The 14,113-nt window shown below is 37.8% G+C and overlaps 1 protein-coding gene across 1 annotated transcript; it reads left to right on the top strand.

Moving 5' to 3' along the window:
- Positions 1 to 537: 537 nt before the first annotated feature.
- LOC104960223 (collagen alpha-1(XV) chain-like) lies at positions 538 to 13,313 on the top strand (the record flags this gene model as incomplete). The annotated part of the gene is made up of 25 exons (XM_010788201.1): positions 538 to 699; positions 2,420 to 2,473; positions 3,112 to 3,147; positions 3,250 to 3,381; positions 4,054 to 4,113; positions 4,405 to 4,440; positions 4,620 to 4,661; positions 4,851 to 4,913; positions 6,354 to 6,389; positions 6,489 to 6,572; positions 7,278 to 7,343; positions 7,659 to 7,694; positions 8,097 to 8,159; positions 8,290 to 8,379; positions 8,962 to 8,997; positions 9,142 to 9,195; positions 9,453 to 9,509; positions 9,651 to 9,710; positions 10,667 to 10,711; positions 11,843 to 11,924; positions 12,025 to 12,050; positions 12,414 to 12,512; positions 12,682 to 12,826; positions 12,968 to 13,032; positions 13,182 to 13,313. Coding segments are annotated over exons 1-25 (1,761 nt in total), but the record flags the coding sequence as incomplete, so codon positions are not given.
- Positions 13,314 to 14,113: the final 800 nt, after the last annotated feature.

The following is a 14,113-nucleotide window of genomic DNA, read 5'->3' as shown; positions in this document are numbered from 1 at the left end:
CATGCAAAGACAGTGTTAAATTGAGCGAAATGAGGAATGACTAAAATGCATGATCTGTTTGGTATTTTGAAAAATAAAAAGTATAAATATGCCTTTATATAGGTATGGTCCTACACTATATCATTATTATATAGCATGATAGGTCCACTTTAAGGTTACACTGACTGGTATCTAACATCTATCACTTGTCAAGTTTGACTAGACTGAATTGACCTCACTAGGTCACTCATATATTTCTTATGATTGCCAAATGAATAGCGTGATTTAAAAGTTTGAATCCATAACACATGCTGACATGCTTTGTAAGGCTGCTGTATCTCTGTCTCTATTATCAATGATTTGTCTTTCTTCTTAATGTGTATGTGTGTCCTGGCCAATGATGTGATGAGAGTATCTTTTATCCTCCCTCTGCCTCTGTTCCTGTCACCCCCCTGATATCACCCTCTACCTTCCTCCTATATCTCCTCACCTATATTTCTTCCTCAATCTTCTTCTCCACCTTCTTCCTCCTCTTCCTCCTCTCCACCCTTGTTCCAGATGTATGAGGATTGGTTTAGTGGCTCTGGGTCTGATGCTTCAGGACTGAGCTCAGAGTTTTCCTCTGACCTCGGCTCTGGGTTCAGCTCCGGGTTCAGCTCTGATCCCGGCTTTGCGTCCGGTTCTGGGCTTGACTTTGGGTCTGCTTGGGGTTCAGGCGAGGTATTTGTTTGCAAACGATAAAAGGCAGAACTACAATCAAAAGCCTGAGAATTGAGGAAGGATGTATGATATGAATGTAGACTACATTAAAGGGGGGGCAATTATGGGGCTCTTTTTCAATTGTGCCTCTCAAGAACAATGACGCCATGTTTAATGACAACTTTAGCTGACTGCCTCAATGCTCAGGCTAATGATTATGCAATATCTCCAACCATGTTGTCTTTATTGCTTTCTGGCAGCTGGCTAAATGGATGTTGTTTTCACCTGGCTGAGGTGTGTGTGTGTGTGTGTTTGTGCGTGTGTGCGTGTGTGCGTGCGTGCGTGCGTGCGTGCCTGCGTGCGTGTGTCACTGCTTCCTTTGCCCCTTGAAATTCCCACTGGCAGCCACTGCTGAAAAACCTGTGTGACCTGCTTTGGAAATTGGTCAATTGCCTCCTATTCATTTCCTTTCAGTTCAAATGTTGTCATTATCACATGGAACATTTCGGCGTTGTATCATTCTGAACTGAAAGGAACTGATCTCAAATGTGCTGTATAACCTGAGCTTGAGCTGCCTTTTTTTTTCTGACAACATGGTGTTGGAGCAAATCTGCCTTTTCACTGATCTGTGTTATTTCCCCTTTTTGTATATTGCTGTACGTATATTAGCTATTCTCAGTCAAGTACCAAGGTACACTGATGTGCTCAGATCTTGCAAAAATATCTAAAACTGAGTTGGTAAAATTAACTAATAACCTAATTGTATATGGCTCAAACCGTGTGCCCCATGCACGTTTTTGATGAGCAAAACATTGCTGTACTTTGGTCTGATGCTGCTTACTTAAAGGAATACATTGCATTTTTATCAATATCAATTTTCCTTAAGTGATGAGAAATACAGACATCATCCTTCCCTCTAAAGTTGCTGACTCCACTGATTAATACCTTCTCTATCTTTAATGTGCTAAGAAAAATTGGATAAATGATACAGTTGGTCTAACTTGACTGTGACTCGAGTAAGTCAACAATCTCCTAATACTCTCTATACTAAAGTGTGAGCGAGGTATATTGAAGTCAACAATGTCTCCTGAAACGATTTTCTCAATAATTAAAATGTAAACAATGTCATAACATATCTTCTCACAGACTACAGTAGCAGTTTTAAATGTGATTAAAGTTGTAAATCAAAACGAAACCTTAAAAAATCCCTATAAAGTTGGGTCTAGGCAAAGATCATGGTATGGGTTAAAATAAGTATATTTGTTACATTTAACTCACGGACATACATTTTAATAATTGAACTTAACTATTGGTTTAACACAGTCAAATTCCTTTGTTTGTTTCACCCATCCTTCCAACAAAGCCTCCTCTCAAAAGACTTGTATGCACTTTGATAAAAACTGTATTTGTTATCCATAAAAATGTTATTCAGAACAAAATTAGTTCCCATTGAATTAAAATTACAGTTCTCTGTACGAGAATCACAGTTTAAGGAGACAAGGCTGATTCAGCTGAGTCAGACAGATGTTGGCATGGATGATCTCATCACTAAAGGAAAGTTACCCAGTACTCCTTTACTGACAGGCTGTATTATTTGGATTTGGCGTTGGTCCCTTTTGGAATGGCTAAAGGGTCAACAATCAGCTTGGCATCATATCACTCTTTCATATACTGCCATACTTTCTCTGACTTATCGCTGCTTTTTACCTCTTCTCGTGTCTGTCTGTATTCCTATGTCCAGGGTCTAGCAGGAAAAGATGGCAGTCCAGGCCTATCAGGAGCTTTGGGAGAGAAGGTATGTTTTATAGGAGCTCAGTGCGCCGTATCATATCAAAGTCAGAAACTATTTTTACCAAATGAAGGCACTGCTGGACCAAAATCACCATGACTTTGAGATGATATAATTAGGTAGATAGTCAGATATTTGGAAGACATACAATTCTGATTACAAGCATTTTTCTTATAATGTACTATACTGTACACAGTACAGTCAAAAGCCTGAGAATTGATGAAGGATATATGAAATGAATGTAAACTACAATAAAGGCCAAGGGACTTATGAGGCTCTTTTTCAATTGTGCCTCTCAAAAACAATGACTTTAGCTCACTGCCTCAATGCTCAGGCTAATGATTGTACATGATCTCTAATCATGTTGTCTTTATTGCTTCAGAAACTATTTTAACAAATGAAGGCACTGCTGGACTCAGCCAAATGACCATGGTTTTGATAGTTTTTATTAGGTGGATAGTCCGATATTTGACATACAATTCTGAATACAAGAATTTCTCTTATAATGTAATATACTGGCTCTACAACACACATCTAATAGTTTTGTTTACGTCTATATGTTATGATAAATGGACGGCCTCTACTAATGATGCTATGATATCAGAATAAGTGATACTTTATTTCTTTCTTTTTTACTTCCTCAGGGTGAACAAGGGTTAGCTGGTCAACCTGGACCAAAGGTAATACACGACTATACACAGAGTACATAGAGACAAAATAAATTCTTTGCTGTGGTTGTTTCTATTTTATTTTATTCCCAACATATCTTTTTCTCTCTGCAGGGTGAATGCGGGTCTCTGGGGACAAATGGATCTTCAGGGGCTCCAGGACCTAGTGGACCACCGGGGCAGAGGGGCCCATCCGGTCCCCCAGGACCCCCTGGCCCTCCCTGGCCAACCAAATTCTTTGTAGAGGTGACCCTATTTCAAATCAAAGATCTAAGCATACAATTCATATAGATCGACTTTGTCGTGAACTGAGGCACAGGACACAGGACCCAAATGCAGGACTCGGAGACAGTTGTCCAAAAACAGAAAGTAGTTTAATAACGGATATTAAGTCTCATTACACGTAGAAAAAAAAATATTTTCTACAAAATCAAAATCATACATCCAGTGGGAAAAAGGTTTTCCAAAAATCAAAACTCACTTGACAAAAGGTATTTTCTAAATATAAAGTTCAGGAGTCAAAGGGCCAGGTTCTCACAGCATGGAACATAACAAACTGACAAGGGACAAAGAAACACAAGGGCTATTTATAGGTGAGGGGGATGGGCACAGGTGAAAACTATCAGGGCAAGGCCAAGCAATCTCAAGGGCGGGAAACACACAAAGGCAGTGTGGGATCTGGAATGAGAGGGAAGGATTACTTTCAAAATAAAAATAGGAAGTGACAAGATCAAAAACACAAGACTAGACTAGAAAACATAAATTAACTTAACATAACTTAACTGTCGAGCCACAACATACTTTAACTAATAAGACAATGAAGAGACAACGCCTCATGTAGGTCAGAGAAGAGCCACATGGGTCGATAAAGAATTCAGTTAAATTGATGTTTAACATCAGACTGTGTTTCTGTTTCAGGATATGGAAGGATCTGGGAAGAGTGACATGCTCATTGGAACCGGAGTCAGAGGCACACAGGTAAGAGATTCCTTACAGATGCTTAAAAAGTCCTAAAATAAATAAAATTCATTATTGTAAAAAAAAAAAAAGGCATTGTTCGGTATTAAAATGTCTTTATTCAATCTTCAAAAAGTCTTAAAAATGGGAAGACATGGGAAGTATGAATATTTGTTTATTTTGTTGCATTAGTCATTTTTTTATTAAATGGTAACATGTATTATTTAAATCATTTAAAAAGATCTAGACTTTTATCTAAATTATGTATATTGTTTCATATACAATAAGTATTTTCTTTTTTTCTTTTTTCAGGGTCCACCTGGTATACATGGTCCAACAGGAACTAAGGTAATATATTCCTTAAAATGGATTGTCTGCTCGCTTTATGCATGCTAAGGGAATTTAGATTTTGAACAGCCAATAATATTTAACGCCTGATTCCTCTGTGAATATTTTTGCCCTTGCTTACTCTCTGCAATATTTTCTTTTGCGCTGGAGTTGAACAGTACCTCTTGTTTTTCCTGTAGGGTGAGGATGGAGCCACAGGAGCACCAGGGCTCTCCGTCAAGGTAATTTGATTCTGAAATGGCACTGCTTCAGAAATATTTACCTTTGTTCTTAGTCTTTTTATTGTTTGAGTATGATGATACAGTGAAAAATGCCATTGGAAAGCATTTGATCTATTCTATGAGAGAAACAAGTATAGTATCTAGTTGTAAACGTCACTAAGAAGAAGTGTTGCCTTGCTGTGATTTCAGGGTGAACCCGGGGACAAAGGACCAGAGGGCCGCCAGGGTCCTGCTGGACTACCAGGAGCCAGAGTATGTAGCGGATGTTTTTACAAACGTGTTTTTTAAAGTTATAATAAAACATAATCATTACAAATCCAAATACTGCTTTGCTTTTCTGAGCTTTTGTAATTTTGTGTGTTTTGGACTTCTAGTCATCAGTTAATTTTCTGAAGCCTAATTCAACAATAACAATATCTTGTTCATCCTACTACTGTCAGTCCTATATTTCATCCATATTCATTGTAAATATTGCTATATTGTAATGTTATTATAGTTTTCTTTAAATCGTTTTTTATCACTGTTCTATTTTTATGTATGCACCAAAAACTCTTCGTCTGTGTTAACCAAGGCCGGCCCTGACCAATTTGCTGCCCTAGGCAAGATTCTAGCTGGCACCCCCCCCAAAAAAACGCAGACACTCACTTTGACTTGCGCATGCATGCATGTGCACGGTTGTGGCATGACCACCAAAACAGAAAGATATGGACACAAGATGTGTGAAAATGTATTTAGTATCCTATCCATTTGAACATGATTTAAGTGGGGGGTGGACCTAACCTCCCCTAGGGGGGTCCGGGGCATGCTCCCCCGGGAAGATTTTTTTTTTTTTAATGTTGAAGTTAAAAGCATCAATCTGGTGCACTTTGAGAGCAACATGAAGAGATCTATGGATACATCTCTCAACATCAATATGAAACAGAACTGTAAGCAGATTTTTTTTTCTTTATGGATATTCCCCGTTTAAACTGTATTCTTGTTTATTAATAACAAAATTTTTTACTGTCATATAGTATTTTATACTTTAAGAGAATAGATGAAAATCTATTCTCATATTTTTTATAACTATAATGATCATGTAAACACAAATACAAAATGAAAACCTATAATTGCACACTAAAACCATTATTTCAAAAAAAGAACTATTTCACATAAACCTCTGGCTTATACCGGGGCTGGGGCAGTTCAACTTGATTTTGGGGGGGGGAGGGGAGTGCGCCATAGTTTATTGCCGCTGTACGCAATATAGGCGTAGTTCTGTTAGTATAAGATAATAAGATGTACTTTGTTGATCCAAAATCGAGAAATTGTGTTGTTATGAAATAAAAAAAGACATTTCTTTTTAAATTTCTAACTTTTTTTTATTTTTTATTTTTATTTCTGGCGCCCCCCATAGATTGATGCGCCCTTACCAATTGCCTATACTGCCTACGCCAAGGGCCGGCCCTGGTGTTAACCCACTTGGCAATACAAATGTTTCTGATTCATAAAAGATGTCCAGGCCGTGTTTAGCGTTAGCTTAGCATACAAACGCAAAGTAAAGGTAAACAGCTAGCCCCCACCATTCAAGGACTGAAGAGTCAAAATGATTTAAATACATTCAAACTATCACCCTTAAGCATGATGCACTGCAGTTTGTTGATAACCCATTTATGCATTTGTTTTCTTTATTTATCTTTATTCTACAAACAGGGGGCTAAAGGAGAAAAAGGAAATCTAGGATCCAAGGTAGAGTTGCTGAAAAAACAAAATGTCAAACTGGTCTAGTTTTATTTCACAATTACATTTCGATAACAGACTGATAACCGTCTGTTTTGTCTTATGAAGGGTGATCGAGGTGTTGATGGACTCAGTATCCCAGGAGCCCCTGGGCCTCCTGGACCCCCTGGACCAACCATTAATCTGCCGGATGTACGCACATACACACACATACACACACACACACACACACACACACACACACACACACACACACACACACACACACACACACACACACACACACACACACACAAATACACTGTACTGAAATTACCAAAAGTAGATTTTGCCATACCATATCTGAATAATTTATATTTTATCATTGGATTAAGATGATAAAGGTTGAGCTAATTATAACTTTTGCTTGCGAGTTGAATCTAAAATTAAGTAACAAAATATATTAATTTAATTATATTTTGTATGTATAATATAGAGCTGTCAGATAAATATATTGGAGTAAAAAGTACAATATTTATTTTGAGATGTAGCAAAATAAAAGTGTAAAGTAGCATAAAATGAAGAAATAAAATTAACTACCTCGAAATTGTATTTAAGTACAGTTTTTTTAGGAGTAAATATAATTTCTGCCACTGTATAGTTATATGTACTATGTAGTGTCATCATCTTTATTTTCTATCTGCAGGGTGTTTTTCTAAACTGTTAATTGTTAACTTAATGCTATTGAACAAAACATTTATTGTACCCACTTGACCCTTGGGCTCCATAGTTTTGAAACTATACTGGTGTAAAGTTGTTGGTGTGGTCCTTCCTAAAGAACCTATTGAATGACTTTTACAAATCTCTAAATGTGTTCAACATGCCCACTTTTACTTAATATGTATGTTCTGTCTACAGCTGCTGCTCAATATGACAGATGGGATCTTCAACTTCACAGATATCAGAGGACCACCAGGGCCCGTGGTGCGTAGAACTGAGCTATTTCTATCTTTAAGATGTTACCTTCTGCACAAATGTTTAAATGCTAAACAGAAAACAGCTATTACATTAATAGATAACAAACACACATTTGCAACATGAACAAACGACATTATTAAAGACAAGGAGATAGAACTTAACCGTAACATCATTGATGCAGTCTGAAGTGCTTTGGCTGCTTTTCTGTTTTGTACTGAATGAGCATGTTGTTAACCCAGCCTTACTGCTTTTACTTGGCTCTGTGTTAATGTTTGTGCATGTTGCTTGTTTGTTTGTTTGTGTTTCGTCTGCGTGTTGCAGGGCCCTGAAGGCTTGCCTGGCAGAGCAGGATTTCCTGTAAGACCATTTTGCAACTTTCTTCTGAATGTCTAAAATTAATGTCTTCATGGGTATTTTGCAATTCATAAACAAAGATGTTAAAATTATAGGATAGTAATGTAACATGTTTTTCTACCAATTTGGTTTTTGCTGTCTTTGGGCTAAACAGGGTAGGTACCCAAAGTGTTGCAAATGTTATTGCCTCAGAGGGTGGGTTTTCCTTTGAGGACACAAAGACACATCATTTAGAATACATATCAGAAGGTTTTAGCACTTCGGTAATCAAAAAAAATCATGACACTTATTTTAACAACTGTACAATTCATAAAGCTTCACACCAAGGACCTTACTTTAAAACGGTATCATCATCATCATCACTCAACCTCCTAACTCACTCACCACTCTTTCTTCCTTCTCCAGGGCCCAAGGGGACCAAAGGGAGACGTAGGCCCTGCAGGTGTACAGGGGCCATTAGGGCTCAAGGTGAGAACTATACAGAATGTGGATTAAGATATATGAGTAAATATCTCAAAATGTCGAAAAGGTGTGAACATTTTATGCAGAAACATAATGGACTGGAAAACATTTTGTGTTTGTTTCTTTGCTCTAACAGGGGGAGAAAGGGGAGCCAGGGGTGACCATTGCTGCTGATGGATCCCTCATATCAGCACTAAGAGGTCCCCATGGGCCGAAAGGCCTCAAGGTACCATACAGGAGACCCCTGACCCCTATTTGTTAAAACCATACCTTACTCAGTAACTAACAGTGGTCAAAGACATAGGATGATGAAGTTGTTTTTATGCTGTAGCTGCTCATGCTAGCCCTACACGCTTATCCCTACTATACATATATTTGGTCGAAGTCTAACTAAACAGCACTATATCAACAGCAGTCCATCAGCCAGTCAGCACACACATTGAAAGAGGCACACTGGTGATTTGATGTCAATTTTCTACTGATCAGCAGCACAGTCAATTAGCAAGACATGGTAGCGTTTGTGTGGTTGTCGTAAGTCCTTAAACTTCAGAGGCCATCAAAAATGTAATCAACACCGATTGCCTCCAATTTTCTTGCTTTTTAAAGACACTGCAACTTAACTCCTTTTAGATCTTCAGACCAAATAACTACAATGCATCTCTGCTTTTTAGGGACCTTATGGGGGTTTGGGTTGATGGGAGTAATCCTTTCACTTATTCTAGATACCTACAGTCAGTGAAACCAATGATGTAAACACAATGCCAATTCCTCATTTCACATTTTGCTGTTCTGCTTTGTGAATTCATAGGGTGACCGTGGTTTCTCTGGACCTGCTGGACTAATGGTGAGTTAACAATGTATCATGTGACACATTTTAATTAAGGACAAGCTACAGTATACACACGTCCATGTATTTCTGTTGTTGTAAACTTCTGTGCTTAGTGATATATCTAATTTTTGTTTACATCACTTTGTCTGTTTGTTTCAGGGCCCGATAGGACCAAATGGACAAAAAGGAGAATATGGCTTTCCTGGTCGCCCAGTAAGTACCTTTCAATGCTTGAATAAAGGAAAATGACCATCCAACCAGAAGAGTGATGTTCCCCTAGTCTTCTATATAGTCTGTAAAGAGTTCTTACCTGGAGGATGTCATCAACTCATGCTTTGCAGCTCAAACCGTGCACAATCTTTTGTGTGTGTGTGTGTGTGTGTGTGTGTGTGTGTGTGTGTGTGTGTGTGTGTGTGTGTGTGTGTGTGTGTTTCATAAATACTGATAAGTTTTCTTTTCTGTTCACGTAGGGACGATCTGGTATGCCTGGGAGGAAAGGTGACAAAGGAGATGCTGTGGGTCTATCGGTAAGAGGAAAGGATAGAAAATATCAGATTTGTCTTGTTGTTGAATCCATAAAGCATTTGAACATTTGATAAACAGATACCTAATGTATTACTCAGATGGGTCAGTATCACAAATGTGATAATATTCTCTCTCTCTTTCAGGGACCTCCGGGTCCTCCGGGCCCGCCTGGACTTCCAGGAAGAGTAGTTGGGCTGAAAGGAGTAAGTTTCCAATTTGGGCTTTTTATTTCTCTAATTTGCCGTTTTGAGTTGGTTGATTGGGACAATAAAGATGCACAGTCAACAATTTACATTTCAATTTGTTTTTAAAAGGCTTGTTTCACAGATACATGTTAGGCATATTCCAAAGAACCTGTGTGTAGGATATATGGGGATTTATGAAATGGAACAAACATTTATAAAAAAATATTTTTTTGAGTTAAATATGCATAAGATAACAAAAAAGTAAAGACGTTGGAACCTTTTTGCTTTGGGTCAGCCATTATATTGTTACAATTGTTATAAAGGTTTGCATGTTGCACATTGAAGACTTTTAACAGTAATAACAGCAATACAATTCAATCCCACGCAAAGAAGCCGAAGTGAACTCACAAAACACGACTAAGACGTGCTATGGCAACACTTGAATTATTAAGCTATGCAGCCCCGCAATGGCTTTACATTCAAGCCTTTACATTCAAGCCTTTACATTCAAGCCTTTACTATGTTTACATTAGTGAATAATCACCTTTAGCATTTCTGCGTTACATGGAAATACACTGTAAATTCTATAACACGTTAAGGGAGGTGGGAGCAGAGGATTATTTTGTAGGTTACAATCTGCAACCTGACCACTAGATGCAACTAAATCCTTCCCACTGGTCCTTAAAAACAAGTGCAAAAAATGTGTTTGATTGGTAGAAATCCACTACACTTTTTGTTATTGATGCTTTCATAAAAACACCAGGTTTGGCTTCCAAAGAGACCGTGAATGTGTACTAGAATTAAAGAAATTAGGACCTTGGTTCACTGGAATTTCTCTAAAAGCAATGGGTATCATTTGAGTGTTTGTGTATGTGTTTATTTTTTTGTAATCCTTTCTTTAAAGCTAATCTTTAGCACAGTATTGGACCTGACTAATTTAGTCTGTTGACGCTGCTCTTCTTTGAATTTTAAAGACAGTGTTTCCGGTGCGCCCCAGACCGCACTGCAAAATGGGACGAGTAAGTCTGAATCGGACCATCTGATTGGTCTGTTTCATTTCAAAATGAGGTGGTTCTGTTGTTGTGTGGGTGTAGCAGCATGGCAGCTCTCTGCCCCATTCCTCCCCCCTTACTTTACCTCCCTTCATGTGCTCCTCTCCTTTCTCTGTCCTAATGGTCCTTAAAAGGGATAAATGTCTGTGGTTCTGTCCTTATTTCATCAGGCGTTAACATTCCTCTCATAGGAAGTTTGACATGTATTTCACTGTCTTACCTACAGTACACGCATTTGTTGTTGGATGCTAATATTGGATGTTACATGCAACAAATGTTAGATTAAAGTCCACAATCTTTGGTGCTTTTTTGGGTTCATTAAGATTTTTGGTGAAATCCAAAATGAAAAATGTTAATGCCGGGTTTCAAAGTGGGTCTGACTCTAAATCCTTCTTGCCTTGTCTGTCCTTTCCGGAGAGACAAGGCAAACAAAGAGGGAACTTGGTGAATGGCGTCCTTTTTGAGGTTTTTGGTGTGGTGACGGTTTCCTTCATAACTGTATGAACATTCATTTCAAAATGTTGACCTGACTGATGAGTTTATGTCGTAACAGAATCATGCTGCTAAAAATATTAAATGTATTCTATACATTTAGAATCTCAATAACATTTTATTGACTGATTATTTGAATTTAAAAAGCAACAGTCATGAACAAATAAAATCTCTCACTTCCTATCATTGTCACTCTTCCTATCAAAACAGAGAGTTACAAAAGGTTATCTGTAAATTAATTAATGATTAACCTACTGTTAAAAACAGTCTCCCCTGATAAAACATGAAAAGTTCACCATCATTTATAAATGTAGAACTTTGTCATAAATAAACCTGATTTAACCCTGTTCCCTAACTTTGTTGTATCTTAACTGCCACTGCAGAGGGTTGTTTGTGCTGCTGTCTCAAGCATGCATCCCCTGATCCCTTGTGTTGTTGCCGTGTTGACAGCAAAGTTTTAACTATTGACATCAGTGTTTTGTCTTTTTTTGCTTTGATTAAGGCCTATATTTTACCTCCCTAAGCATTCTTTACAGATGTTAAAAAAAGTTGAAATGTCGTCACTGGTATCCTTGTTATGTTAAGGGTGTATGTTTGTGTGTGTAGCAGTCAGGTACAGCGAGAGACTCAGTCGGAGCTAAAGGAAACAAAGGAGATATAGGAATACCTGGAGAACCAGGGACACCTGGTAAGACCTTCGCAACAGAAATCTCATTTAAAAAATATATTTTAATGGTAAATGACTACCTGAATGTGTATCACTTATGTTTCATAATTTCTCTTCTCAGCACCCGAGTTTCCAGATGGAGTTGTGGTGAGTGCTGATTCATCATACAATCTGGAGCTATGTTAGAAGACTAAATGATCATGTCATGAATATGTTCATATTAACAATGAATTTAATAAATGGGAATTGGAATCCTAGCAGTGCCAAACCACAGATAATTATAACCTGACTCTACAATAATTCTCAGCATTTCTGACTATTTGAGCTTGTATTTTTATTTATGGCCATCCTCATAACTAATTTAATACACTAAAAGGTGTTTTCTTATAGATTTCTATCCAACAGATATACAGGCTATTAGAGATAATGTAGGTTAAAGGAACTGGCTTTTTATATCTTGCTAACCTGGGTGAACCCTGGATTTTGATGTAATGTACGTTTGTCTCTCAGGGTGCTAGAGGTGATAAGGGATACCAAGGTCAGAAGGGAGACAAGGGTGACGGCGGTCTGCCTGGTCCTCCTGGACTGCCTGGCAGGTCAGGACTTGTGGTGAGTTCTATTTGCATTAAACTACATCCTGAAAATAATGTTCCAATAAGTTATTATTTAAGTATTGGGATAATTGGTTATAATCGACACGGATGAACTTTGCTAATGTTGCGAGTTCACTCCCGTTGAATATATTTTAGTTAAAATCTTGTTTCAAATGTTTCTGTAGGGTCCCAAAGGTGAGTCTATCGTGGGAACTCATGGACCTGTTGGTCCTGTGGGCGAGCCTGGAGCTCCTGGGTTTGGACGACCTGGCCCCGGAGGGCCCCCTGGCCCTGCTGGACCCCCAGGACCTGCATCTGGATATGGATCAGGTATGTGTATATGTAAAGGCGAGAGAAAGATGGTGACCTCGGCTTGTTTCCATCAAATTAATCATTGTCAGTTATTACAGGAGGCTGAATGTTGTTGTTGTTGTTGTATCTGTTAATGCATTTCTGACATGTCATGATCAGGTGCCAGTGTCCCTGGCCCCCCCGGTCCCCAAGGCCCGACAGGATCTCCAGGAAATGCCAACGCGGTACGACACCTAAACAAGCCATTTGTGCCTTATCTATAATGAAATGTCTAAATATGGCAGGATATGATAAATGTCCAGAAAAAGGTATCTGTATTGTAAAAAAAGAAAATAATATTGCCAGGTTTATGCTGTGATTTTGTGAATTTCAGATGACTGTTTATAAGACGAGCAACGCTCTAGGCAGAGAGACTCATCGCGCTGCAGAGGGAACATTGGCCTATGTGTCTGAGAAAGGAGGAGAGCTGTTCATCAGAGCACGCAACGGCTGGCGCAAGATCCAGGTGTGTTATTTATTATAGAAATCCAGACATCTACCATGAACGCCTTTAATTAGAAGATAAAATATGTCAAAAATATCACCTCCTCATAAGACATATGAAGTATTAAAAAAAGCGATATAGGACAGTATAGTATGTTGAACATATCATAAAAACCACAAAGTATGTCGAAAATATTGGAAAAAAACAACTTAATTTGTCGAAAATATGTAAAAGAAACGACATGTCAGAAAATACGACAAAGTATAGTATTTTGAAAATATTTAAAAGACGACATAGAATAATATGTCGAAAATATGTTTTAAAAAAAGACATAATATAGTTTATCGAACATATCCGAAAAAATGACATAGTATACTATAGTATGTCGAAAATATCAGAGAAAATGACATAGTATTTGCCATAGTACTTACTGTACACATGGCATAAACATATCCTCCTGGGACCCGAGGAAAAAGAAGTGTCTTCCAATTTCCTTTTTTTGGTGATTTCCTACCTATTTAGGGTTAAAAAAAACATCTTGCAATTTAGACTTTCTTTATTTTATTTTATTTGTAAATGTTACAGTATGTCCACTGTAGAGGACGTTGGGACCATATTAGTTTGAAAAAGACAGCCAAAATTAACAGATAGACTATGTAACGTATTATGGTTATAGAGTGATATTAATACAATAATACATTCACCTTTATTTAAAACATGAATAAGTAAATGATCTGAACATTGCTGTTTATTTGGTCACTAAAAAACTAGTTTGGTTTTTGGTGAATCTTTCCAGATCTTCAAAGACTTTGTAGTCAATG

The sequence above is a fragment of the Notothenia coriiceps genome, unplaced genomic scaffold (genome assembly GCF_000735185.1).
Source record: "Notothenia coriiceps isolate Sejong01 unplaced genomic scaffold, NC01 NC01_scaffold00031737, whole genome shotgun sequence".
Lineage (NCBI taxonomy): Eukaryota > Metazoa > Chordata > Actinopteri > Perciformes > Nototheniidae > Notothenia > Notothenia coriiceps.
The sequence above is the reverse complement of the archived record's forward strand: the minus strand, read 5'-3'. Positions and strand labels throughout refer to the sequence as shown.